The sequence below is a fragment of the Leopardus geoffroyi genome, chromosome B2 (assembly GCF_018350155.1).
Source record: "Leopardus geoffroyi isolate Oge1 chromosome B2, O.geoffroyi_Oge1_pat1.0, whole genome shotgun sequence".
NCBI lineage: Eukaryota > Metazoa > Chordata > Mammalia > Carnivora > Felidae > Leopardus > Leopardus geoffroyi.
In genome coordinates this window covers 37,666,309-37,691,443 of record NC_059332.1, presented here as the reverse complement: position 1 = coordinate 37,691,443, position 25,135 = coordinate 37,666,309, and the positions used below count along the sequence as shown (strand labels likewise).

The 25,135-nt window shown below is 51.0% G+C and overlaps 1 protein-coding gene across 1 annotated transcript in view; it reads right to left on the bottom strand.

The window, feature by feature from the left end:
- Nucleotides 1-238: 238 nt before the first annotated feature.
- The window catches only part of GLP1R (glucagon like peptide 1 receptor), a 38,854-nt gene continuing 13,957 nt past the window's right edge, over nucleotides 239-25,135 (bottom strand). Inside the window, exons 4-13 of the mRNA XM_045498072.1 lie at nucleotides 21,794-21,912; nucleotides 21,328-21,434; nucleotides 17,540-17,693; nucleotides 16,845-17,004; nucleotides 12,280-12,340; nucleotides 11,659-11,728; nucleotides 11,447-11,535; nucleotides 10,985-11,123; nucleotides 10,038-10,079; nucleotides 239-5,564 (exon numbers count right to left, since the gene is read on the bottom strand). Of these exons, the coding sequence (XP_045354028.1) occupies nucleotides 5,397-5,564; nucleotides 10,038-10,079; nucleotides 10,985-11,123; nucleotides 11,447-11,535; nucleotides 11,659-11,728; nucleotides 12,280-12,340; nucleotides 16,845-17,004; nucleotides 17,540-17,693; nucleotides 21,328-21,434; nucleotides 21,794-21,912 (1,109 nt within the window). The 3' untranslated portion in view covers nucleotides 239-5,396. The remainder of the gene's footprint in view (nucleotides 5,565-10,037; nucleotides 10,080-10,984; nucleotides 11,124-11,446; nucleotides 11,536-11,658; nucleotides 11,729-12,279; nucleotides 12,341-16,844; nucleotides 17,005-17,539; nucleotides 17,694-21,327; nucleotides 21,435-21,793; nucleotides 21,913-25,135) is intronic.

Sequence of the window (25,135 nt, the reverse complement as noted above, 5' to 3'; positions counted from 1 at the left end):
AGCCACTCGACCACCCAACTTCTCTAATTAAATGGCAGCGCAGTCCCTGTATAAGGGCTGCGATGGGTAAATTAGTGCTTGGTAAGTGCTTTGAAGATGAAAATCACGACATGAGTAATAAGCAAGGGTTTTTTTCTTGGGCTGGAAACGGCATCTTTTGTGTTTTCCCACTGCGCCATGAGTCACCTGGGCTGGACGCTGCAGAAAACCTCCTCTCCCGAAGGAAGAGCAAGAGAGACACAGTAATGACAGGCCTTTATTTGACGTTTACAAGGCAAATTAGGGAAGAGCCTGTATCCGTTTCACATCTGTGTAAGGAATTATAACACCATACACGTTTGCTACCTATACATGCAGGGTGTATTTTATATGAATTTATACATTAGGAAGTTGCATGAAAATTATCTTGTTTAAACATTCATGAGGAGCAAACATCCCCCAAGAGCACTGAAGACAGAAACCCAGCTTTGTCCCTCCTGAGAGCCTGACTCCCCTCTCTCTTCTCGCATTTAAAGCTCTGCATCAAATCCCCTCCAAAACCAAGGGGATGTGGAAGTTTATCTGCTTTGAGGATGTGATCACTTTTACTGGGAGGAGCTTCAAATTGCAGATTTGGATGTGAAGTGTGGACCATTTGGCAAGGTCCAGCCCTATGGGTCTGGGGCGGATCTTGCTCCCTTGCAAGGAAGCCAAGACCCTAACTTATTATATGTTCCAAACTTTGCTGGGAGTTTTTGTTCACCACATTCAAACATTCTCATTTATATATGTTTTCCTTCTCCCGGATTGCTTTGACACAGTGGCAATTAGTCATGCTCGATTGTCTGGGTTGACTAATTACTGATAGTTTTGACAGGCCTCATCAGAAAGGTTGCAGAGCCCCAGTGTAAGCTAGGATCGAAGCCCCTGGCTGCAATGCTCCTCGCTGTGCCAGAGTATGGAATGTGGTGCATCATTTCAGCCCTGGCAGTGCCTCACTCTCAGCTGTACCCCCAAATTGGTCACAGCTGAGAGAACAGCATTCCTAGCATAGCTAGTTGGGGGAGGAGTGTGGGGAAGTTCATTATAGGGCTGGCAGGGGTGGGGGAGGAGGTAGTGTGGGGTGGCAGGGGTGGGGGAGGAGGTAGTGTGGGGTGGCAGGGGTGGGGGAGGTAGTGTGGAGATGGGGAGGAGCTTGGGTGCATCAGAGAAAAAAATGCACCACTGGATAAGGTCCTGAGAAACTGGCTTAAAATGGCCAAAGGGGAGAAGAGAAAACTCTCCCCTCTGATAGATTCAGATGTAGGTGAAGTCCAAGAGATTTGGGTCATTAATGGGAAAACAGTTATGCTTATCTGCTTCCTGCCAATCTGTATCCATTGACAGAGCAGAAGTAATTATAGATACTGCAGACACACTGTGGCATTGTTTGAATTACACTGCTTAACAACACTTCCTGATATGGCCCTCCAGGCGCGGCCAGAGAGCTGGTTTGAGCCAGCAGCTAACACTGTAGGGGCATGACAATGTTGTCTGGGGAAGTTTCCCACATTTTCTCCCCCCCCCCCCCAAAACTCCAGCAACAAAAAGGAAAAAAGCTTGAGTTGATATTCATTTGGTTTCTGGTGAGTACTTAGTATGTCATTCACATAGCTGTCTTAGCAGAGGAAGCAGGCATATTTCATTTGAGGGTTTTCATAGTTTGGCTCCTCATAGGAGCCAAAAGCAGGGTCAGCACTGTAGATTAGAATCAATTCAGTGAAGGGAAAATAAACCTTTGGAATATATTTTACCTTCCCTGAGCACGTCGCAGGCATTAGCAATAATGGGAACCCTGTCTGCGCATGGAGAGGAAGCATCTACAGCTCAGGCCCCCGCCTATCTTCGCCCTGGGCTGTGCGGTCCCATGACCTTCACAGTGGGTGGGACGATTCTGGATTCATCATCTCCTAACTTTATGCTGCTATGCACAGGATACACACACACACACACACACACACACACACAGTGTTCTTTCCTTATGGATGGAGACAGAAGCTGCTGAAACATGGCCCACACTGATGAGATTGAGCCTTTCGGGGGTAAATGTGAACTGACTCTATTTGCCCTTGGTGGTGGCTGTGCCATCTTTGCTAGGCTAAAGCTGCCCAGTTTGCTAGTCTTCTCCAACTTCAGGGAGATGAGAGAGCCAAAGGGGGAGGCTTAGGACCTTTTTCCACTTCTTTTAGTTAACTCTGTGCGGCCAACAGAACAACTTGTCAAATAAGCACAGATGCATCAGGAAACCATTAAGCCAACCCATTAAAAGGGCACTGGATTTGCTATTCAAAGTGGCTCGCTTGCTGTTTCTATGTATATGTGTGCTCTGATGCATTTCAATTTCTTAATTTTAAGACAAGGATGAGTGAGGTACTACAGTAGAGATAGTAAAGCACAGCCTTCCGCTCCTCTCAGGCTAAGTCACTGAGGAGACGGCATCTTCACTGGCTGATTTGTCTACTTTTGCTGTTGTATTTCTTTTTTAACAGAAACTCCAGATAAACATTGCCAGCTTTTACTAAGAGTATCTTGAATGGCTCTTTTGTATTTCTTACCTATCCCTCCCAGAGGTCTCATTACACTCGGAGACCCAGCCCAGGACCGCCTAGCAAGTCATGTTTGCAAACCTCCCTCCTCTAGGTCAGGATAGGGGAGATGCCCAGGGTCTTTCCCTGCTCTGAGTCTTCAAGAGCTCCACTGGTGTGGGCTTCAGCGGGAATTGTATTGAGGCAATTGAAAATCACACGGGCAATCTGGAAAGTCATCTTGAAGGCAACTTTGCGATGTCAGCAGTTTGTTTCAGTTCTGGATTTAGCTGTTCTAAAGGTTGATGTAGTCAAGAGGAGTTGTCATGATGTCAGCCACTAAGAAGTGGAGCTGACCAGAGTGCTGAACCCAGTCTCTATTTACCAAAGTCCTCAGACCTTGCTGGCTGCACAGCTGATACACACATCACCCCCCCCCCCCCAACCCCCGCCAGTCAGCTATAGTACCCCCAGGACAGAGGCAGATAAGAGTGTGCAGAACAAAAGCTCCACACTTATGGCAACATGCATGTAAACAGCTGGTGGAATTTGGGAGTACACTGCATGTGATAGTTCCCAGCTCTATTAGAGATATATTTGGCTTAGGAGAGCTCAAAAATTGTTTAGAGGGAGTTCACTGCCAATCAAATGAATATTAATAGTGTGGGTCTTGGAGCAAAGAAGATACTCCTTCAGTATCTAATATGTATCTACAAAGGAAACAGTTCCTCAGTGTTACAAGGCTTGGAGCATGGGGTTTGAGGAGCCTTTTGAAATCAGGAAACACCAGTACCAGTTGGGAAAAGAACTCTATTTACAGTTTAAACCAAACTATCTGAGCTTCCCTGGTGCCTAACTAAATACTTTCTCCCTACAATTTCTCCCCTTAACAATTTATTTCTCTCAGGTTTTATCAATCTGGCTCTTTTTTTGTTGTTGTGCAGTGTATTAATGATTCTCAAAATCTTCTAGTTTACCCAGAACTGAAACACTTGTGCCAGAGCCATACCCCACATCAATTCACCAGTGCTCATCTCCCCTCTACCCACTCCAAAAACAAAGCCAAGGAGTGGTGCCTGTTGGAAAATCTTCCCTTATTCTGGGGAAGCAGGGGTGCTCCCGTCCCCCACTTCTCTACATTTTCTCCAGGAGCCAGTCTGCACAATTCATCTTTAGCCTGAGGTTCAACTTCCCCATTAACATAGACACAACACTTCACTGAAGCTGAAGTATAAGAAATTTTCTGCTTGATGTGTTTTATGTCCCATTATTATTTTCCCCGTACATCACATGGCTCTCTGAGAGGCACAGGAAAATATGTCTGGTGCAAGGCTTTGGGGAGGGTCCCCCACCACTTAAAAAGGGGAAGGAGGGAGAGATGGACTCATAAAGGAATTCATCCGAAGCTTCTCTCTCTGCCTTCCCAGGAGGTCGGGACTCCTAAGAGTTTTCTCCTGCTCTGGAAACTTCCTTTGCATCCACAAACTCCCTTGGATGGCTGTTTCCCTTTTGTCTGGGTCTCCGTGGTGCTGCTACAGGTCTGCCCTCTCACCATGGCTGGGGCAGGACTGATAGGTTTCTCCTCTCTAGCCTGTCTGCTGGTCATTATTTATGGGATCAAACTAGAGGCAGGGAAAACATTGATTACCTCAAAATGTGGGTGAGTCAAATCAACTACCCCACTCCCCCCAAAAATTATCACAATCACAATGATTTAGTTCTTTTTTCCATCAGGTGGGAGGAGTCAGAATTGCACACTTGCACATGCAGACTATTCACAGCAATAAAGAAAAATGCATTAAGTATCTATACAGGCTTCCAAGTGGGAGAATTTCAAGGAGAAGAAACCAAGGATAGGGGAAGACTGCCTCCATGGTAACAGTGGCGACAGGTAGTTTCCCCAGAAGTCTCTTTTTGGTCACATCTCTTAAAGTTAGAGGGCACCCCCAAACTCCCATAGTCTGGTCACAAATAAAAAGCATTTCCATGGAGAGGTGGAAGTAAAGCTCTCGGCCTTCTGGGTTCCCGACAGTTGCAGGTACACTGTAGCCCCCAGTGCAAATATTCCTAAAGTTCCCTAGTTGAGCCCTAGAGGATTCTGGAGCAACTCTAGAATAGAATTCAGAGTTCATGCCAAGAGCTGGGCTCCTCAGCAGTGGACTTGCCCCGGTTCCCTGGACATAGTGGGAACAGCCACCAAAGCAGGTCAAACACCCACGGGGGAAGTGGGCACCAGCGAAGGAAACCATCAGGCACCTTCTCAGTGTTCATTGTCAACACTTCTAGAAACAGCTGCCGGTGGCCCAACCAAAGGCCCCCAAAGGCGAGGTGGCGAGATGAGGGAGCGAGATGAACAAGCAATGTGAACAGTGTCCCTTAATGAGGAGGCAGTGGGGGGTGGAACTGGTGACCTAACTGGAGGCCAGCAGACTTGGCTCACGTTCCCTAAGCTCTGCTTGGCTGAGGTTATGTGAGCCTCTTTCAGAACCACCTCCTCTTGCAAGCACAATCCCACTAATAAGCCACTGACCTTGAGTGCAAGTCTGGGGCTGATTTGCTGCTCTGTCTTGGGGAACCCCAGGGACCTAGTGGCTTAACGGGAAGAAATCCTCCTCATTTTAGCAACACTTTTTCTCTCCTGCCATAGTGATCAAATTAGTAGGCTGTTTCTCCACAGAGGAAATGTAGTCCCAGGAGGCACTGCCCATTGCCTGCCTGATGGGTTTGGGAAGGGAAAGCAGGAATGGGTGTGTGCGTGCGTCCCTCCCTTCCCCAGCCCCGGCAGGGTCTCTCCCACCTGGGGTGGCCACCCAGCCAGCAGCGAGACCACAGGAAGGGTAGGGGCTGGGGGGCTTAGCTGCAGGAGGCCTGGCAGGAGGCTGCATACACACTGCTGCCCACCGTGCCCCCGCTGGTCAGGCTACTGGTGGGACACTTGAGGGGCTTCATGCTGCTGTCCCTCTGGATGTGCAAGTGCTTGAGCCGCCAGCGCTCCCAGCTCCTCCGAAACTCCATCTGGACCTTCCGTGGGAAAAGGAGGGAAACAAAAGCCATCATGCAAACCAACTGCCCACAAAATGGCCCCATTATTACATTAGCAGGGAAGGGAAAAAAATCCACTGCATTATATTAAGAGACACAAGTCAAGGCCTTCAGGCACCTAAATTAATATCCCAATAAAATTGTTTATTGTTGTCTCCTATTTTCCGCCTTTCCTCAGGAGAGAGATGAGCTTGATGATCTAATTGGTCTCCTCCATCTCTAAACTCTGTGACTCAGCTCAGTACCTTTCACAATCCATCACAGTCTTATTCAGCGGAAGATAACAAGAGCGAGAGAAATGCGGGAGACGGGAAGGAGAAGACGAGGAGGGGGAGAATCGGACTTCAGCGCACAGCGGAGCCGAGACGGCCCGAGCCAGCCTGCCAGGATGCGCCTGGTCTCCTGGGCAGCGTCACGGGGCCCAGACTTGGGTGCAGGAGGGGGCAGAGCAGACACGACCTGTGACCACCCTGCGGTGTGCCAGCTTGCTGCCTGGCTGAGCGGTTATGGCGAGTGTGCTGACAGGTGGGATGGGGACACCCCAGGCTGATGCGGCCTCTGCTTGTGAAGCAATCTTGTCTCACAGTCCTTCACTGGGGAGGGAGGGGGAGGGATGGTGAACCGAGGCGCATGTGTGGGAAGCCACCTCAGGGAACGAAGCAGTTTCGTGGACACCAGCAGGGAATGGGACAGGACTGGGGCTTCTAAAAGTGCTGACACATGGTGCCCTTTCTGCCTCCATCAGCACTTTTCCTGAGCCTCTGTTATGCCCCCATAATGACAACTGTCATTAAAAGCCACCATTTAGGGGTGCCTGGGTGGCTCAATCAGTTAAGCATCCGACTCTTGGTTTCAGCTCAGGTCACGATCTCATAGTTTGGTTGGTGAATAAGAGCCCCAGGTGGGGCTCCACACGGAGCCTGCTTGGGATTCTCTCTCTCTCTCTCTCTCTCTCTGCCCCTTCCCTGCTTGCACTCCCTCGCTCTCTCAAAATAAACTTAAAAAAAAAAAAAAAAAGAAGTGCCACTTACTACATGCCCAGCACTTTCCACTGATTATTTTCGTTAACTTTCTCAGCCACCCTGTGAAGTAGCTTCCATTATTATTGCCTGCTTCAAGGTGAAGAAACTGAGGTGCAGAGCATTTAAGTATTTCCCTCAGTCTCAGCCAGGGTCCACACCTAGGTCTGGGCTGACCTCCAGGTTGGTCTCCTAAGCACTGGCCCCCTGGCTTCCACGACTCTTTAGGTCGTGCCGGTCCCTGGTGTGTCTCCTCCCCCAACTCAGCTGGGAGCACCGTGAGGGCCAGGGCCACCCCTTCCTCACCTGGGTTCTCTGGACCCTAGTACAGTGCCCAGCATACAGCAGGTCCTCCGTGCATGCTTTGTAAATGTGCTGAAGGAAAGAGCGAGTGAGTAACTGAGCATCTGACATGGAGCTCCTTTGGCTACCGAGGTATTACAGTGAAACACTAGGGGCGAGGACATGAATCCCAGACACCCCTCCCAGTGCTGAGTGCGGTGCACTTCCTCACACATGAAGTTTACCCTCACCCCTGCCTCTGAGGTCCTCTCTGGCCAGGCTCCAGGTTCTGGAATCTGGGATGAATGGGTTCAGCTCATTCACTTCTGTTTACACTGGTGGGGAGAGGTAAAGTGACTGCCCCGCGTCACACAACTGGGTAGTGGCAGTTCTGGGGCCAGTATTCCGGCTCCTGAGTCAGAGCCATGGCGAGAGGACACAAACCATGGCAAAACCACTCCTTGGCCTCCGCTCCCCTATGCCTACTCTCCTGGAAGCTGATGGAGGACTGATGTCCAGGCCATCTTTTCTCTTTGGGTCACAAGTACCTGGCATTGCCATGGCGACCCGGGGTCTAGAGAACAGCTTTTGTGGACAGAGGTCTCAGCCCAGGAGCCGGGGGGTGTTTTTATGGCCCAGTGATGGTGATGTGTCTGTTCTTGTGCCTGGAGGAACCAGGGCATGAGGTGTCTCTGAGGAACTGTGCAGTGCCCTTAAACAAGGCAAGTGTCCGAGCAGGTGTCCCAGATCCCACAGCATAAGCCCGGGAGAGCCCGAGGGGACAGGCCAGCTGGGGATGTAGTGATTCAGGGGTTGTTAGTTGCCAAGGGGCTGAGTGGGATGTGTGCACTCCCCCTGGGATAACCTGGGGGCAGACAAAGTGGGGAGGTGACGGGTGACAGGCTTTGAGGAATGGAGTCAGGGGGAGACTCGGCCAGGGTCTGGGAGACTCTCCATAGAAGTGGTGGGGAAGCCTCACATGTGTGTGTGTTGGGGGCAAGCATGTGCTGCCAGCATGGCTTTGGGGAAGAGGAGGGAGAAGTGGGAAATGGGAACCTCGGGGGACCGAGAAGATGAGAAGGGGCAGAGAAGAGCCTCACTCTCTCCAGTGTGCATAGGGACACCTGCCACCCTGTCCCTGTCCTTGGGACATAAAGCAGCAGAACATAGGCCCAGGGAGTGCATCACCCCTCTGGCTGAGAACCATTCCTGAAGGAAATGCCACCTGTGTTCCTCATATCTCAACATTTTCTTCAGTTTTTTAGGAAGTTCTTTGTGAGGGCTCAGATGCGGGGGAGAACCAGGGCTGGAACATCCTACTGTCCCCCACCCCCTCCCCCACCATGGATCAAGGGCCTGTAGGACAAAGGCCCCCATGAGTGTCCTCTACAATGGCCTCCTCTCCTTCCGTGGCCCACCCACCCCACAGGGAGCCTAGCCAGCCCTCTGAGACTGGCCCAGAGGAACAGCCAGAAGGCATTAATGGGCCACGCTGAGCCTGGCTCTACCTCCCCTTCCCAGTCCCTGCGTTAGTGGAGACCTCTCCCAGCCCCCAGCTCTCCCATCTTCTAGCTGTGGAACTGGGCTATTCATTTCATTTTGCCAAGTCTTATTTTTCTCATCTGTAAAATGAGGATAACACCTGCTACATAGGACTGGCTTTAATAAAACATGTGGGCACCTTACACAAAGTAAACATTCAGGAAGTGTTTCCCTCCCTTTTGGAGCACCACATGCTCTAAGCATCATGACCGCCATTTCGCAGAAGAGGAAACAGGTTTCAAAACTTGCCCAAAGTCACACAGCTCACTAAGCAATGGGGCCTGGATGGGAGCAGAGACCTGACTCCAAAGCCCATGTCCCGCATCTTTCCTGCTCTTTGAGTCATCTCACAGCATCCTGAAATACCAAGGTCCCCTCCACAGCCACCCTGTGCCCTCCACACTCACAGCACAAGTAAATTAATGCATTAATGCAGACTCTTAAGCCCTCTGAACTCTGGGACACCAGACTCTGTGACAGAAGCCACACAAGGAGAGCCAGGGTCTTTGAGGAGCAGGGTTCATGGGTCATCTGAGCCCAAAGCTCACTGATAGAAACCCTCACCTGGGCCTGAATGGAGTCAACAGAGCCCTCAGTTTGTCCCCCAGACTCTGAGGTGGGGGGTTTCCTACCCCCTCTTCCCTGCTGGGGTTAATCTTCTTGTGAATACTTCCCCTATGGTGCCACGTCCAGTACTATAATTTGTTCCCCCTCTGGAAGGAATGGGGTGCAGTGCTGTGGCATTTGTGATACCCAGTGATGATGGGGATCGCTCCTACTCTGTTCCAGCACAAAGCTGGGTGCCTGAGCAGAAGGGGCCTTCCCCAGCACCACAGGCACAGACACCCCCTCCGCCTAGGAGCTGACTGTCTCGGACAGGGGAGGGCTATGGTCCAGCAGGGTCTGCAGGAGAGGACGTGGGACTCAGCAACAGCCCGCTTCTTCTACCCCTACAGCCTGAAAGCCACAGGAAGAACACACCCCTTGGCCATTGGCGGGCTGGGGCTCTCACCTGCACACATAGGGTGGGCGCTTTCCTCTTTCTGTTAGGATGCATTTGAATCCCATCTCTGCCACCACTTCTAGGCCAAACCTGGGGCATGTTTCCTACTCTCTCTGATCTTCAATGATCTCATTGTGAAAAATGGGAATATTAAAACCATAGGGATTAGCAGAGATTTTTTTCTTGGGGGTGGGGTGGGGAGGGAGGAAGCAGTGACGATTAAATAAGATAGTGAGTATTAAAGCCCCAAGGATGTGACTTGGGCATGTCTGCTGTTGAATCAACTTGTAACAATCACCATCACCTGTTCATTGAGGACCCCCTTAACACAAGGCTGGGTCTTCCCCAAGTTCACATCCATTAGGGTATGCCTGCCCACGTGTGTGTGTGTGCGTGTGTGTGTGTGTGTGAGAGAGAGAGAGAGAGAGAGAGAAGATATCCATGCATAGAAAACAATACATGGACAAGATGCCTTCTCAGCTCTAGCGCCCAGTGGGATGGATAGGGGGTTTCCGCTGAAAAGATTGATGGGAGCCACCACTGACAGCTCTAGAACAGCCAACAGTAGCAGCCCACAAGTGTCCCCACGTCCCTTCTCAGGCTTACCTCATTGTTGACAAAGCAGTACAAGATGGCCACCATCAGCCCCTGGAAACAAGAGTCATATCAGCAGAGAGGAAGCAGGAGGGAGGCACCCTGTAGGTAGACCCTGAAGCTCCCTGGGGCCCCAGCCCCAATATCCACCTCCTCAGACTGGGCATAGCCAGAGCTGGAGTGGTGGGTTCCTTCTCCTTTCCTTGCTGGAGGAACAAGAAGCCTCCTTGCTCAGATACTGAGAGGCTCTTCAACTACCCTCTCCTTGAGGAAGTCTGACCCGAGAAAGTACACCACCTCTGATCGTGGGCCATTTTCCCCGGCCATGGCTCCATCTGTTCATTCAGCAGACCCAGCATTCCCAAACTGTGATCTACACATATGTGCACATATGTGTAAGGGCACATGCATGGGCTTCCATGCTTGTGGCCCTCCCACAAGCCTCCTGAGGGGCTGAGACCAGGTTCTCATATATCTACAGCCCCCAGTGACACTCATACACCCTCAGCGTCATCTGATACTAGTGGGGAGGTTGAGTTCCTGACTTTGGAAACTACATAACCTGGAAAATCTTATTTCAACATCTCTGAGTATCAGTTTCCTCCTCGGTAAAATCGGATGATCCTGCCCACCTCCTGCGATGCCATGAGGATTAAATGCACGATGTGTGCAAAGCCCCTGGTGCCCAGTAACAAACAGCCTGGTAGATGGCAGTTGTGATGCCAGGCTGGATGCCCACAGTTACATCTGGGAAGGCTTCTTGTCCCATGTGCGTAAAGAGAAGACTGGCCTGGGTGCTGGACACTGATTTAGCCCTGGCTCTACTCCACCCATAGCCCTCTGGGCATGGCCCACTTTCCCCTGAGGCCTCAGGGCGCCCATCTGCATGATGCAGGCTGGTCTCTGCCCCACTCCCACTCTGACACTTGGCAAGTGAGGACCCCCAGCCGTGAGGTCACCTGGAAGGAGGTGAAGGAGAGCTCTGTGAACAGCTTGATGAAGCGCAGCGTCCCCCGTGCATGTTCATCCATCACAAAGGCAAAGACGACCTCATGGGTTCCCAGCAGGGGGATGAGCGTCAGTGTGGACTTGGCAAGTCTGGGGGTGGGGTGAAGACATCATTCTGGAACTCTCCCATGGACGTGTATCCCCTTTCTGTGCCCCAAACCCATACCTGAGTGACAGACATTCTCCCACCCCAAATACGCTGGGATGGGCTGCCTGGTGGGGAGGAAGTAGAGGTCAAGACACCCAGAAGCCCAGGAGATGCCCAGGTCCAGGGCTAAGGGCAAGGCTTGGGGTCCTGGCCTGGGCCAGGTGGGAGAAGAAAGTCACGCAATGTTCCAAGCTCTGAGCCCCAGGATCTCTATTCTGGAAGCAAGGGTGAAGGGCGCCCATGAAAGCCAGCTCAGGTACATCACCTGCACTTGATGTCCGTCTTGCACATGAGATTGGCTTTCAGTTTGGACACCACAATGCAGATGACCCGGACAAAGATGAGGAAGTTCACCTACAGGGCGGATGGAAGGGAGTGGCTGGAGGCCCCCTCAAAACACCCCCCTGTTTCCAGGCCTTCCCCCAGCAACACCTGTCCAGCCAGAACTGCCACTCCCACCCCCACACCATCACTCACCCCAATGGCAAAGAGAATGGGCAGCCGGATAATGAGCCAGTAATTCATGTTTGAGTTCCTGGTCCAGCAGCTGGAGAGGAAGAGAAATACACAAGTACCCAGTTGGATACACAGAGCCCCCAGCTCACAGTGCAGGTACAGGGGCACACAAACACATGTGGCCATGCAAAGTGACCCTCACAGAGCCACATAAATGCTGCCACAAGGAGCTACCCAGTCCCATAGACTCATGCAGAGTCCTTCAAGCCACAAACACACACACACACACACACACACACACACACACACTCCTAAATACATGGTCACACAGAGAGATACACACAGCCCTTTGTGAACCAACAGTCATGATGCCTAGCATCATACACAAAATAGCAGGAACATTTCATAGTTATTATAGAAAAGTCATTGCATACCCCATGGACCCAGCACCATTTGTTATCACCCAGTCCCGGGAAGGGATAAGGAAGGGGTACTAAGGAACTAAATTCATAAATTAAGCTCCTGATCCCTCGGTTTATCCTCCCAACAGGTGGTAGCCACGTACCCCAGGGGCCAGGGAATCCCAGGGGGGTTTGAGGATGGGGACCTCAGCACACCCATGCCCAGGAGCAGGACACTCACCCTTCATCCTCATAGAGGTACTTGACAATGCCCCAAGGGATAACAAACAGCAGGGGGACACCTAGAAGAGAGAGGGGAAGGGAGAGGGGAGAGGGCTGGCAGGCCTGACCCACCATCATGCACACCCAGAGGCCTCTATTTACCCAGGCCTCTCCCGCCTCCAGCCCTTTCCCTCACCTGACTCCAAAACCACTTTCTAGCAGGTTTGGAACTTGGATGGTCTGGGAGCCTGGGGGAGTGGAGGCGGCAGGAACACCTCCGTGCCCCCACCCCCCATCCCTGCCCAACTCCCTGGAGTCTTCCTCAGAGAGAGGATCGCACCACACTGTGGCTGTATCTGAGATAAGACGAGATCGGGCGCGTTCAGGGTGGTATGTCCGTAGACACTGTGGCTGTATCTGTCCTAACCAGTCCCCCCCATCCCAGGCACACTGTGAGAGCTTGCCCCCAAGTCCAGGCTGAGACATGAGGATGCAGACACCAGAGTAACAGAGGACAAGGCCATGGAGTGGGAAGAACATTCTAGATGAGGTGGAGCAGGCCAACCCACTGATGCCCTTCTCCTCCTGCTGCTGCCCACGTGCCCATCTCAGTCAACTCCTTCAGGCTCCAGAAGCCCCTCCAGCTACCTGTTCTCTACCCACATGCACTACAAGTGGCTGGGCAGAAGCATGGAGTACAGACAGGGGCCCCATCCTTGATGCCAACAGCCCAACCAATGGCACAGTGGCCCACGGTAACAACAGCTCCAATGTAACACTTTCCACTTGACTGAGACTCAAGTGGTGTGGCAGGCAGCCTCTAGGAAGGTCCCCAGCGACCCTCACCTCCTGGTATCTACACCACCATACAGACTGTGCTGTATCGGGATTGGTCTGTGTGACCAAGGATGTACTCAGAAGCGATGGCAGGCCACTTCTGAGATCAGGTTATAAAAGACTGTTAAAAGGTTAAAAAAGGCTTGTCTTGGGCTCTCTCTCAGTCTGATCACTTGCTCTGGGGGACGCTGGTTGCCATGTCATGAGGGCACTCAGCCAGCCAGTGGAGGCCCCTGTGGCAAGGAATGGAGGCCCCCAGCCCACAGGTAGCAAGGACCTGCACTTCTTGCCAACAACCTTGTGAGTTTGCAAGGGATTCTCCGACTCCACTGAAGACTTGCTGTGACAGCAGCCCCAGCCAACAGCGTGTCTGCATCTCTGTTAGAGACCTTGAGCCAGAGGCATGCAGCTAAGTTAAACCAGATTCCTGCCCATAGAAACTGCAATAGGAAATTGCTGCTTTAAGCGGTGAAGTTGTGGGGTCATCTGCTCTGCACCAGGAGCTAACGCATCCAGCTGGTTCCCAGTTCCTTGAGGGTACAGCGTCACTCATTCTCAGAGCCTCAGGGCTCAGCTCAGCCTGAGGGCTCAATATGTTTGCTGAATTCAAATGGACTGTCCGTCCTCACGACAGATGGAGATGAATGAGGAGCTCTGGAGGGTTCAGGTGGGACTAGAGAGCAAGGCTGCCAACCCACGCCCATGCCAACCACCTTCGGTGGCTTTCTGCACCAGCTCTCCATGCCTGTCTCTGTGGGTGCCCCTCCCGGGGTTGGAGATGTGGGCGTCGGGTATAGGTGAGAGTGTGTGTTAAGGTGTGGACACAGATGTGAGTGTGTGGTGGGCAGGGCCATGCACAGGCATGTGTAGCTTTAGGGGGTCTCTCCCCAGAACATATTGCCAGGGCAGAGCCCCATTGACAGTCCTTCCTGTCATCACGATCCATGTCCTCAATAGCCTTTCCCAAGCAGTTCATCTGCCAGGAGCTACTGTGCATGACAGTGAAGACAGGGAGGAAGCCGAGAAACTCACAGCTGGTCAGCATTCTTCATCAGGTACCTTCCTCCTTGGCCATTTGTTTTTACACAAACCAGACCTCTGAGCATCCACGATGCTTTAGTAACAGGCTTTCATGAGACTGGACAAGGGATGGGTGGCTTCCAAAGGCCTCAGAACATAGCACGGAGCCTGCCACAATGAAGATGCTCAGACAGCATGGAAGGAAGGAATGATGGGTGGATCCACTGGGAAGGGAAACTCTCCTGGCAAGAACATGCCAATTCCCTGAGCCACACACACATGCGGAAACCTCCTTCCTGGGCATTCCCAGCCACCTTTTGTCCTTTTTCTCTGAGATCCCACTCAGAACTGGGGAGCTCACTCATGGCATCAGCAAGACCTGGTGAACTTCACTCATTTACCAGCCTCTCCTTAACAAGGCCTTTTCTGCCACATGCAACCATTACACACCCCCTCATTCCCTGCTGGCTGCATCTTTCTCCAATTTAGAAAATCAACAAGACAGGCTGGAGAAAAATTTCACATTAAGAAACACAGAACTGGCCCCGAGAAGCAATGACTCCCTCGTCCATCACTTGCCTCCCTCCCTTGCAGCCTCCCTGTGGTGGGTAATGGGGCACCAGCTGCCCATGGATGGCAGCAGGAGGTGACGTCTTTTGGGACTCCCCAGCTGTGTCAGAGTTATAATTTTAATTCTTCTGCTTGCATGTGAAGCTAAAAGTTGTTTCCAAGCATCCCAAAGTGGGCTAGGTCTCCTGGCCCCACAGAAGAGCTCTTTGGAAAGCTTTCTCTCTGTCCTCTGTCTTTGTCCCTCTCTCTCTGCACCTCCCCATCCCAATTCCTCAAGATAAGGGTGTTCTCATTGGGAAGGAAGGTCCCCCAGGTCCTACCCAGGTGCCCCTCAGACTCTGAGCCCTGAGCTGCAGCATGAGGTGGTGGGAAAGGATGAGCTCCCCTTCCCCCTCCTCCATTTCCCACTCAGAAACCTCCAGGATGCCATGTGTCCCCACCAACTCTCCAGCAACCACCCCCGCTCCTCTGCACACAGCACAAGGTCCCCTCTGATTGTTCCTGCCCTCAGGTCACCATGGAGACAGGCACTAACAGTGTTGACGCTATTTCCCAGAATGGACAGACATAGTCCCCCACCTTAAGGACAGCCTTCCCAGAGCCCCCTCAATGACCTAACACCGCCCCACCCTCCATTAGCTGCAGGGCTCTCCAGCTGCCCACTGCCTGGGTGACTGCCCTACCCTCGGAGGGGCGGAAGAGCAGGGAAGGATGGGCCCGTGGGGAGGTGGGGGAAGGGTGGGAGCAGGGAGCTGTACACAGAGGAGAGACCCACCTGCCCAGAGGCCTGAGCTCGCTCACCTTGTCTATTAAGGGACCAAAGAGGCAATGCAGGACAGAGAACTTTCCATGACAGGCAGCAGCCCAGGGCCTGGGAGTCAGGAGGCCTGGTTCCAGTGCTTGCTCTGCCTGCAAAGCCCTGCCCTCTCTGGGCCTTGGGTGCCTTCAAGACACTGGTCACCCTCTTTAGAGGTACTCTTCTACAACAGGGCCACAAAGAGCCAGGTGGCGGAGGGACACCGGTAAAAGGGAATTCAGGGTGAGGACAGGGGCAGGGAGGCTGAGAGGGCCAGAGAAAGCGCACAGCCAGGGGGCCAGACAACCTGTGGAGGCTTCCTGAGGAGGCGGGCTGGACCGAGGACAGCCTTGCAAAGGCTCAGAGGCAGGAGCCAGTATGGGAGGGGGACATCACACGTGGCTGTGACTGAGGCGGGAGGTCCCCAGTGGTCAAAGTAACCTGAGGCAGGCGAAGGAAGGAATGACAGTGGTGAATGAATGAACGGCAAGTTTGAGGTGGAAGGCAGGCTCCTGTGGCGTGGGCAGGGACACTGGCAGATTAGGAAGGGCCAGAGGGCAAGGCCCATTCTCTGGCTCCATCCGGGGGCGGGGGGGGGGCTCCCACGGGCCTCTCCAGAGTAAGCACTGTTGCCTGTGTTTTCCCTGTAGTGGGGTGGGGGTTGGGGAGCTGCTGGTGGGCTTCTCAGCCCCTGTTCTCATCAGAATCGCACGCGGCGAGAGGCAGAAGCACAACCAGAAATGTTCCAGCAAAAAAAAAAGACACGATAGTTCTCGGCAAACTTTTTTGGCTAGAACATTTCCAGCTGGGCTCCAGGCACATCCGCGGTCCACCCTTTCCTCAGCTGGCTTCTGGCTGCCAGCCCTGCCCTGCCCGGCTCTCCTCTAAGGCCTCCTCTTCATCGTCAGCTGACAGAGCCACAGCCCCTCAGCCCTCACCTCCTGACCCCTTACCCTGAAGCCCAGGACTCTCCACTTCCCTCAGGGCCTGGGTACCAAGGACTGGGTATGGGGCTCCATCCCCAGGGGTCTTAGCAGTAGAGGTATTTGAGGACAGTGCATGGCTGCCCATGGTGTGTGTGTGGTGTATCTGGCCAGATGGGGGGAGGCCTGTGTTTCCATTAGGTGGGGCAGGTGATGCAGAGACAGGAGGGTAACCATAGCCCTCTGCAGTGAGTCCCGTGCCCAGGACAGAGTTATCCAGTGGGCCCTGCCCTTGGCCCAGCAGTGTGTTCTGAGCACCAAAAGGGCTTCCTGGGGGCAGCCTGAGGGCAGTAGTCCCAAGAGAGGTCAGGGTCCCCCACCTCCCATGCCATGGATTGGGGTGGAAGAACACGTAAGATGAATGATAGTTGACCTTACCCCAGCCTATGCTCAGATAGAGCCTGAAGATGCGCTGCTCGGAGAAGACTGAGAAGGCCAGCAGCGTGTACAGGTACACGCCCTCCACCAGGAGCCAGTAGTAATTGGCCGCCACGCAGTACTGCATGAGCAGGAACACCAGGCGGCAGCCCAGAGAATCCTGGGGGCAGAGGAAGGGTCCCCAGGGGACATAGCTCTGCCTCCTGCCTCTCTTGATCCCCCTCCCCATCCTGCCCCAGATGCAAATACTGGATGAGAAGCCCTAACACCGTTTTGCCAGGGCCAGGGCCAAGAAGTTGACCTGCTTTAGCTCACTGAATCACTACCCTGAGTAGAAGAAGCTAATATTATCCCCATAGAGGTGAGGAAACGGAGGCTCAGAGAAGTTAAAAGACTTGTCCCAAAACTATACAGCTAGTAAGTAGCAGAGCTGGGATTCAAGCCTGGGTCTGTTTCCAAAGACCATTTCCTGTGTCAGACAGAACTTCTTAAGCACAGGGAGGGTGTCTACATCCTTAGACTGGGGGCTCCCCAGGGTGGACTGCCTCTCCCATCTGACTGGGGACTCCCTAAGGACCAGGTGTGGCAGTTCTTGCCTTTCTTTGTGCCAGGCCTGGGGGGGGGGGGGGGTTGGGGAGGCTTGCCTTCACTGACTGTCCATCCCTCCCCAGGCCCTTCCTGAACACATCACACACCTGGTAGGAGAGGAGCCCATCCCATTGGTGCTGCTGGGGGGCTGTGCTGTACATCCACTTGAGGACCGCGTCCCTGATGAAGACGGACAGCGCTCGGAGGATGAAGGACGCAAACAGGTTCAAGTGGATGTAATTCCGGGTGCAGTGCAGGTGTCTGTGGGAGAAAACAGGGCTCTTTCCTAGCAAGGTGGCTAGCAGTTCTGCTCCACAACCCCCCAGTTCAGGCTAACATACACCGCAGGCATGTTTCTGCATCTGGGACTGAGCCTCTGTCTTTTCTTCCTCTGAAAATGCCCCTCTTCCTCGTATCCTTGAAAATTCTTGGGTCCAATATAAGTCCTGCCTCTCCATGGAGCTTTCAGGTGTGTGGTCACTGCCACCACCCACCCTCATCCACACTATCTTCCTCTCTACAGCATCTTCTTCTCTACAAAGTCATGTATAATCCAAGTGATTTATGTGTGAAGACCACCTTCCCCAATGGAGACTTTGCTTTGCTTCTTGAGGACAGGACCCACATCTCACATGCTTCAGGGGCAGACTCGGGCTAAGCACGTAGTAGGAATTCAAACACTATTAGACACAATTTCAATATCCTTTCATGTAAAAACACAGAGCAAACTGCAAATACAAGGGCGTTTTTTAACCTGATAAGGGCTATCTACCCAAACCCGGAATAAACATCATTCTTAACTGAGAAATTTTATAAGCATTTCCTTCAAAATCAGGAAAACAAGGATTATCTAGCCTTACAAAGCTATCATCACATCTATTCACCATTGTAATATAGATCCTGGCCACTGTAAGAAGGCAAGGGGGAATAATCCATACGAATTGGAGATAAAGGAACGAAATTTTCATTATTTGTAGATAGTAGAGTATCTTCATAGAGAATCTGAGATAACCTACACACAAATTATTAGAACTGATAGATTTCATTCAACATGGCTGCTGATGTGTGTTTATATATATCAGCAATAAACAAATAAAAAGTAAATTTTAAAGATTCATATATAATTTTTTAATTGGCTACATGGAAATAAGTCTAACAGAAGATGGGCAAGATCTCTATGGAGGATATAATAACATTTGCTTAAAATAGTTAGACAAGACTTAAAATTACACATTCATGGATAGACTCACTATTTTGAAAGTGTAAATTCTCTCCACATTAACTGATAAATTAATAAAAAATAGCTATAATAAAAATTTCAACAGTGTTGATTTTTTTTGTTTTCCTGGAACTCTCAAAACGTATAAAGAACCAAGGGTCAAGCATAGTCTGGACCCTCCTAAAGACCCACAAAGTAGACAGGGCACCTGGTGGCTCAGTCAGTTAATTATCTGACTTTGGCTGAGGTCATGATCTCACAGTTCGTGGGTTCAAGCCCCACATCAGGTTCTGTGCTGAGAGCTCAGAACTGACAACCCAGGCAAAGATAACTCTTGCTGCATGGAAGAGTAAGTCCTACAAACCCAAGGGGGAAAGGATGAGCTGTTACTAAATGGTACTGGACCAATTTATATATATATATATATATATATATATATATATATATATATATATATATATATAAAATAAAATAAAATCTCTTATTTTCACCATAGACAAAAATTAATTACAGGTGGATTAAAGAACCATAAGAGAGAGAGAGAATCATAAATAGAGCCTGACATGGGGCTTGATCCCATGACTCTGGGATCATGATCTGAGCCCAAATCAAGAGTCAAACCAATTGAGCCACCCAGGCACCAAGAAAAGATTCCTTAAACAAGATCATAAAGGAGTTTGGTCTTTGGAAAAAAATTGATAGTTTTTTTATCAACTGGCAAAATTAATCTTTATCAATTGATAACATTTAGTGATAAACTTTATTAATAAAAATGGATACACTGATATATTTCATTTCATTAAAATTAAGGACTTCCATGCATAAAAGGCACTATAACGTGAGTGAAAAAATCAACCACAGACTAAAAGAGGATACATCCTAACTTAGGATCCAGGATATATAATGAATGGCCAAAGAAAAAAGAAAAAGCCAAATAAGCCAATAAAAAAGTAAGCAAAGGATAGGAATAAGCAATTCATAAAATGAAACACAAAAATGCTTGATCTCTCTAGGAATCAGGGATATGCAAATTAAAATCATGAGATATCTCATACCCTTCAGATTAGTAACAGGTGAAAATACTAAATATTAGTGAGGATGTTAAGTAAAGGGAACTCCCATTTATTACTGGTAAGAGGGCAAACTGGTATGACCACTTTGGAGAGTAACTTCACCTAATAAGTTTCCTTTTTTTTTTTTTTTGTAACATTTTTAAAAAACGCTTATTTATTTTTGAGAGAGAGAGAGAGACAGACAGAGCATGAGCAGGAGAAGGGCAGAGAGAGAAGGAGACACAGAAGCCAAAGCAGGCTCCAGGCTCTGAGCTGTCAGCACAGGGCCCAATGCGGGGCTTGAACCCACTAACCACGAGATCATGACCTGAGCCGAAGTCAGACACTTAACCGACTGAGCCACCCAGACACCCCTAATAAATTTTCAAAAGCACATGGCATTCAGACCAGGCAATTCTACTCAGAGGTACATGCCCCTGGAGAAATGCACAAGGGGTCATAAGTAAGAATTTGCCTTGTAGCAAGGTTTGTAATTCAGAGAAGAAAAAAAAAAGGAAACACCTCAAATATCCATTAAAGTGATAAAAATAAATTGTAATGTATTATACAATAGAGTCTGGAGTGACGGTTAATATAAAACAGAACTACCTGCGTTAACATAAATGAATCTCACAAAAACATTGCAGGCCAAAAATAACATTGCAAAAGAGTATATACAACATACCATTAAAATACGCAAAGTCCACAGCTATCTATTTGTACAGATACTATAAATGTGGAAAAAGTATAGAGATGCCTGGGGATTATAAGTAGCCCCTTCAGGGCTTCCCTCTGGTTGTGGGGGTGGAGGGCAGTGGCAGGGTGGGCTACCCAGGGCAGCATGCCTGTGTTGACTGTGTGGTAGGTGTTAGCTCTCGGGCTTGGCATTGGGTGTGCCAGTGATCAGTATCAGCCACTATATTTTAATATCTCTGAAATACTTCATAATAAAAGGGGAGAATATTCACCGAGTGAATGCATCTATCAAACACTGACTGTGCCCAGCACTGACTGTGCCAGGTGCCATGGAGGCGACAGGAGGAATGAGGCTTGTCCTGTTTCTGTGGGGCTGGTATCCTGAGGTCCCTGCACTCAGAATTGCTCCTGACTTGAACCCAGCCCCCCTGGCTTACCCTCCACCAAGTGCAGAGGGAGTGGGAAGAACACGGTCCTCTGGAAGGAATGGCTCATGGAGGTTAGACTTAAGGAAGACCTTTTCCAGGGGGCTGATAAGCTCCAAAGAGGGCAGAATCTCTAAACCCTTGAGCTCTTACCTAAAATCAAACTGAATTCCTGATGATTTAAGCTTCACATGCTCAGCTGAAGAGGATGTCCCCTAATCCTACCACCCACTATGAAGGTCTGGGGATATGTGCTTTGTGTGTTCTGTGGTGTTTGTTTTTTCCTCTTTTGCAGTATTCTATGTAGGCTCTTACAGAGTAGAGATATGACAAACGGGGCCATATCCCGTGTTTTCAGCCTCGTATTCAGTTGACAGGCTCTCCGGAGATCTCCTAAGAGAAGAACCTGCAGCACTGTCACTTTAGTTTGGTGCTCCCTCATCCACTGGGGACAGCACGGGGAGCTGGAATGAAACAGCCCCTCCGGGCCCCAGGCCCCTTACCTGAAGCTCAGGAGGATGGCCGAGGCGATGACCAGAGCGGAGAAGGAGAGTGTGTAGCCCACCGTGTAGATGATGGAAAAGGACAGGAGCTGCTCCTCTGGGGAGCTCTGTGTGCACACGAGGGATACAGTGCACGTGAGGCAGCCCACGCCCTCCTCTCCCACATCTGTCTTTCCCATGGGACAGGGAGAGGCGGGGCCCCAGGTCAGGCTGCACCAGGGACTTCGGAACTAAGAAAGAAAATAACCTACGGCAATGGTCCTTGGATTTCCAGGGCCTCGTCCCAAGGCCAGTGGGGTGAACACACATGGCCTCTGCCCAGCAAGCATGGTGTGCAAAGTCCCCAGAAGCAGCGGGATAGACAAGATGGCCACAGGCCAGCCCACCAGATGCCCAGGGGCCCTGCTCCAGTGCGGCTGGGACCCCGTTACCCCTCACTGACTCGGAGCCCCCATCTGCAACTCACTCTCTCCCCTCGCTTGGACTCCTCGCACTCAGACAGGTTCCTCCAGGGCAGGCTGGAGTTGTCCTGGCGCAGCCACAGGCCCTCGGCTGTACAGAACCGGTACACGTGGCCCTGCAGCACTGGGGCAGAGAGACGTGGGAGCTGAGCCCAACACCACAGAGCCCTCATTCCTCCCTGCCCTGCGGGCCCCCCTGCTCCCCCAGGACTGACCTCTTGGAGTTGGCAACACCTCTGACACACACACACACACACACACACACACACACACACAATTCAGGCCTTCCTCTCTTGCCATGTGCCCATTTGGCCCAGGGACAGGAAAGGCAGTCGCTAAGGGCCACCCAGCACCACCTTCAGCCTTTTCTCCTGGCCACCCTGGGATAGAGTTTGATGAAGCCATGTTTTTGAGATAACTCTAGCCCATTCCCATGTCCTGCCTCCAGCCTCAAATCACACTGCTGACAAGGTCTGGTGCTGAACACCAGTGGCCCTCAACAGCTCCATAGCCACCCACTGTGACTTCGAATTTTCAGGACTAGCTCCTGCCTCCCTCCAACACTTCATAGACAGAGCACATCCTGGGAACAGATGGGCTCAGAGCTCCTGAGAGGAAGAAAGAGGCACAGCACTGCCTCCGGGAGCCTGTCTGAGGGGGAGACACAGTCCTGCCCTAGGGAGCTCCAGTCTGAGTGGGGGAGACACAGCCCTGCCCTCAGGGAGCCCCATTTTGACAGGGGAGACACAGCCCTGCCCTCAGGGAGCCCCAGTCTGAGTGAGGGAGACATAGCCCTGCCTCACGGAGCCCAAATCTGAGGGGAGACACAGCTCTGCTCTCAGGGAGCCCCAATCTGAGGGGAAGACACAGTTGTGCCTTTAGGAAGTCCTAATCTGATGGAAATGACTGAGTCTTATGCTCAAAGACAGCCTGATCTAAAAGGAATCCAATGTCAATGGTAGAGGCACAGCCCTTGGAGACTCTCCATTCAAAGAGGGAAAACCCAGCTCCTCCCTTCGAGTAGCCCCTAGTGAGATGCTGGGGACAGAGACTGCCCTTGGAGACCTCCCAGTCTGAGAGGAGGGAGAGATCCAGCCCCTGTCCTCAGAGAGCTTTCATTCTGAAGGAGGAAGCACAGTTCCTGGCTCCAGGGAATCAAGACTCTCACAGGAAAAAAAACCGTCCTCAGAAAGTAATAACATAAATGCAAACCGAGAGAGACCAAACACAGGCCCAACAGAACTGGGGTGGGACGCTGTCTGTGCTCATTCACACACATCAAGTCTGACCTGCCCTGCTGGCCCCCTACCCAGGGAGGTGGGTGGCTTGTGGTCCCTGGTTCCCTGTGAGGTCATGAAAGGAAATAAGGGGTTTACTTGTGCCTGGGAGGAAATGCCTCATTGCCTTCCCTGAGGAGAATGTAAGTCTGACCCCAGAGCCAGGAACCCGGGGACAAAAACGAGGTTAGGGTTAGCACAGGAAGATTAAGGAGGGAAACTGGAGCCAGGACAAAGTGTAAAAGATTTAAAAATTCTAAAGGACTAAAAGATTTTAAAGACCAGTCATGGGATGAAGGTGCAGTGGGAGGGAGGGAGGAAGGATGGGAAGCATTGGAGGCCCTGGTCACAAGTTTCCAGGTGGAGGAGTAGCAGTAAGAACTGTGTGTGGGAAGAGGCTCATTAACATGTGTACATGAGGGTGAAAGCAGAGGGAGGCAAACCTTAAGAGACTCTTAAACAAAGAGAACAAACTGAGCGTTGCTGGAGGGGAGGTGGGGGGGGGTGGTTGGGCTAAATGGGTGATGGGCATTAAGGAGGGTACTTGTTGGGAGGAGCACTGGGTGATGTATGTAAGTGATGAATCACTGGGTTCTACTCCTGAAACCAAGACTATACTGCATGTTAACTAACTCAAATTTAAATAAACAAATTAATTAAAACAAACAAAAAAAAAAAATGTGTGCATGATGGGAGTGAGGCAAACCCCAGGGCCTGCCCTGAAAGGGCCCAGCAGGGACGCAGCCATCTAGGCCAGGGATCTGTTTTACCTTTCACAAACTGTCAGTCTACCCACTGTTGTTATGTATCAGGTACCTGCAGGGCCTATCGCTCAGACCCTTTTCCTTCCAGACCCCCAACCCCCAGTCACCCAGTGCAGCGTCCCTGTTCACTCCTCTCCTTTCTCCCCCTCTTTCATAAAACCTGAACCAAGGCCCTCTTCAGGAGACCGAAACATCTTGTGATACAGTAGAGTAAATCACCTCGCAGTATCAATGCTTCTAGAAGAACATTTTAAGAGACTTTACCTGGAAGAGAAACAAAAACCTAAAAATCTAGTGACAGGACTTCCGGCAGCAAAAAGAGCCTGAGTCCCAATACCCCTCAAATGCATTTATGAACAAAATCAGGCAAAGGCAAAGGCAGAGGAGGGGAGGCATGTGGTCTGATTTTAGCAGATTTTAGCTCTTCTCGAGCCCTGAGTGCCCCTCTTATCTGTTGCACGGATGCCTGGAATTCTTCACCAGGGGTCGAGTCTTCTGATAGAAGGCCAAACCAGTCTTCAGAGCACTGATGGGGATCTGGGCTGACCCCAGAGGAAGTGAGACTGATGTCAGGGCCTTCACTGGCAGCCCATTTTGATGACAGCAAGGAAGGAGGAAGAGAAGGCAGAGGGACCAAGGGAAGGGAGAGGACATGGTAATGGGGCACAAACCACCGAACCGCCCATTTACCCAGGACTTAGCCCACATCAGTGTGACCCCAATAATACCCCAATAATACCACAGCTAGATGCACCCACAATTGCTGGTTCCCTCCCTACATGCACCTTATACAACCTCTCTACAAGCTACACACAGTATTGGTTTTCAAACACCTGCTGTACGCTTGACGCCTTTGAACATCACGACCAAGTTACAAGGTAGGCATGTTAATCCCATTTTATGGATGAAGAAACTGAGCCTCTTAGTGTCCAAGTGACTTGCCTAAGCTCACCCAGCCAGGAAGTAGCAGAGGCAGGATTCAAACACCTAGCTCTTTGCCTTCAGAGGTCAAAAGTTAGCAGCCAAATTCACTGCTAACAGTCAACAATGGCCATGTGCCATTTCTCTTCTGCCCTTCAGGGCTTGGGTTTGCTAACATTCAGCATCCTCCCAGTAGATCCTCTTACCAGTGTGGATCCCCAGCAGCCTGCACCATTCCTGGGCCTTCTGTTGAGGGCCAACAGGGAAGATGGGGAGGTGGTAAATGCACAGATGTGTCACTGGCACAGTATCAAGAGATCACTGCGTCCTCGAGAAGCTCGGGGAACCTATGAGAGTGTGTCTGTCAATTATCCCTCATTAGCAG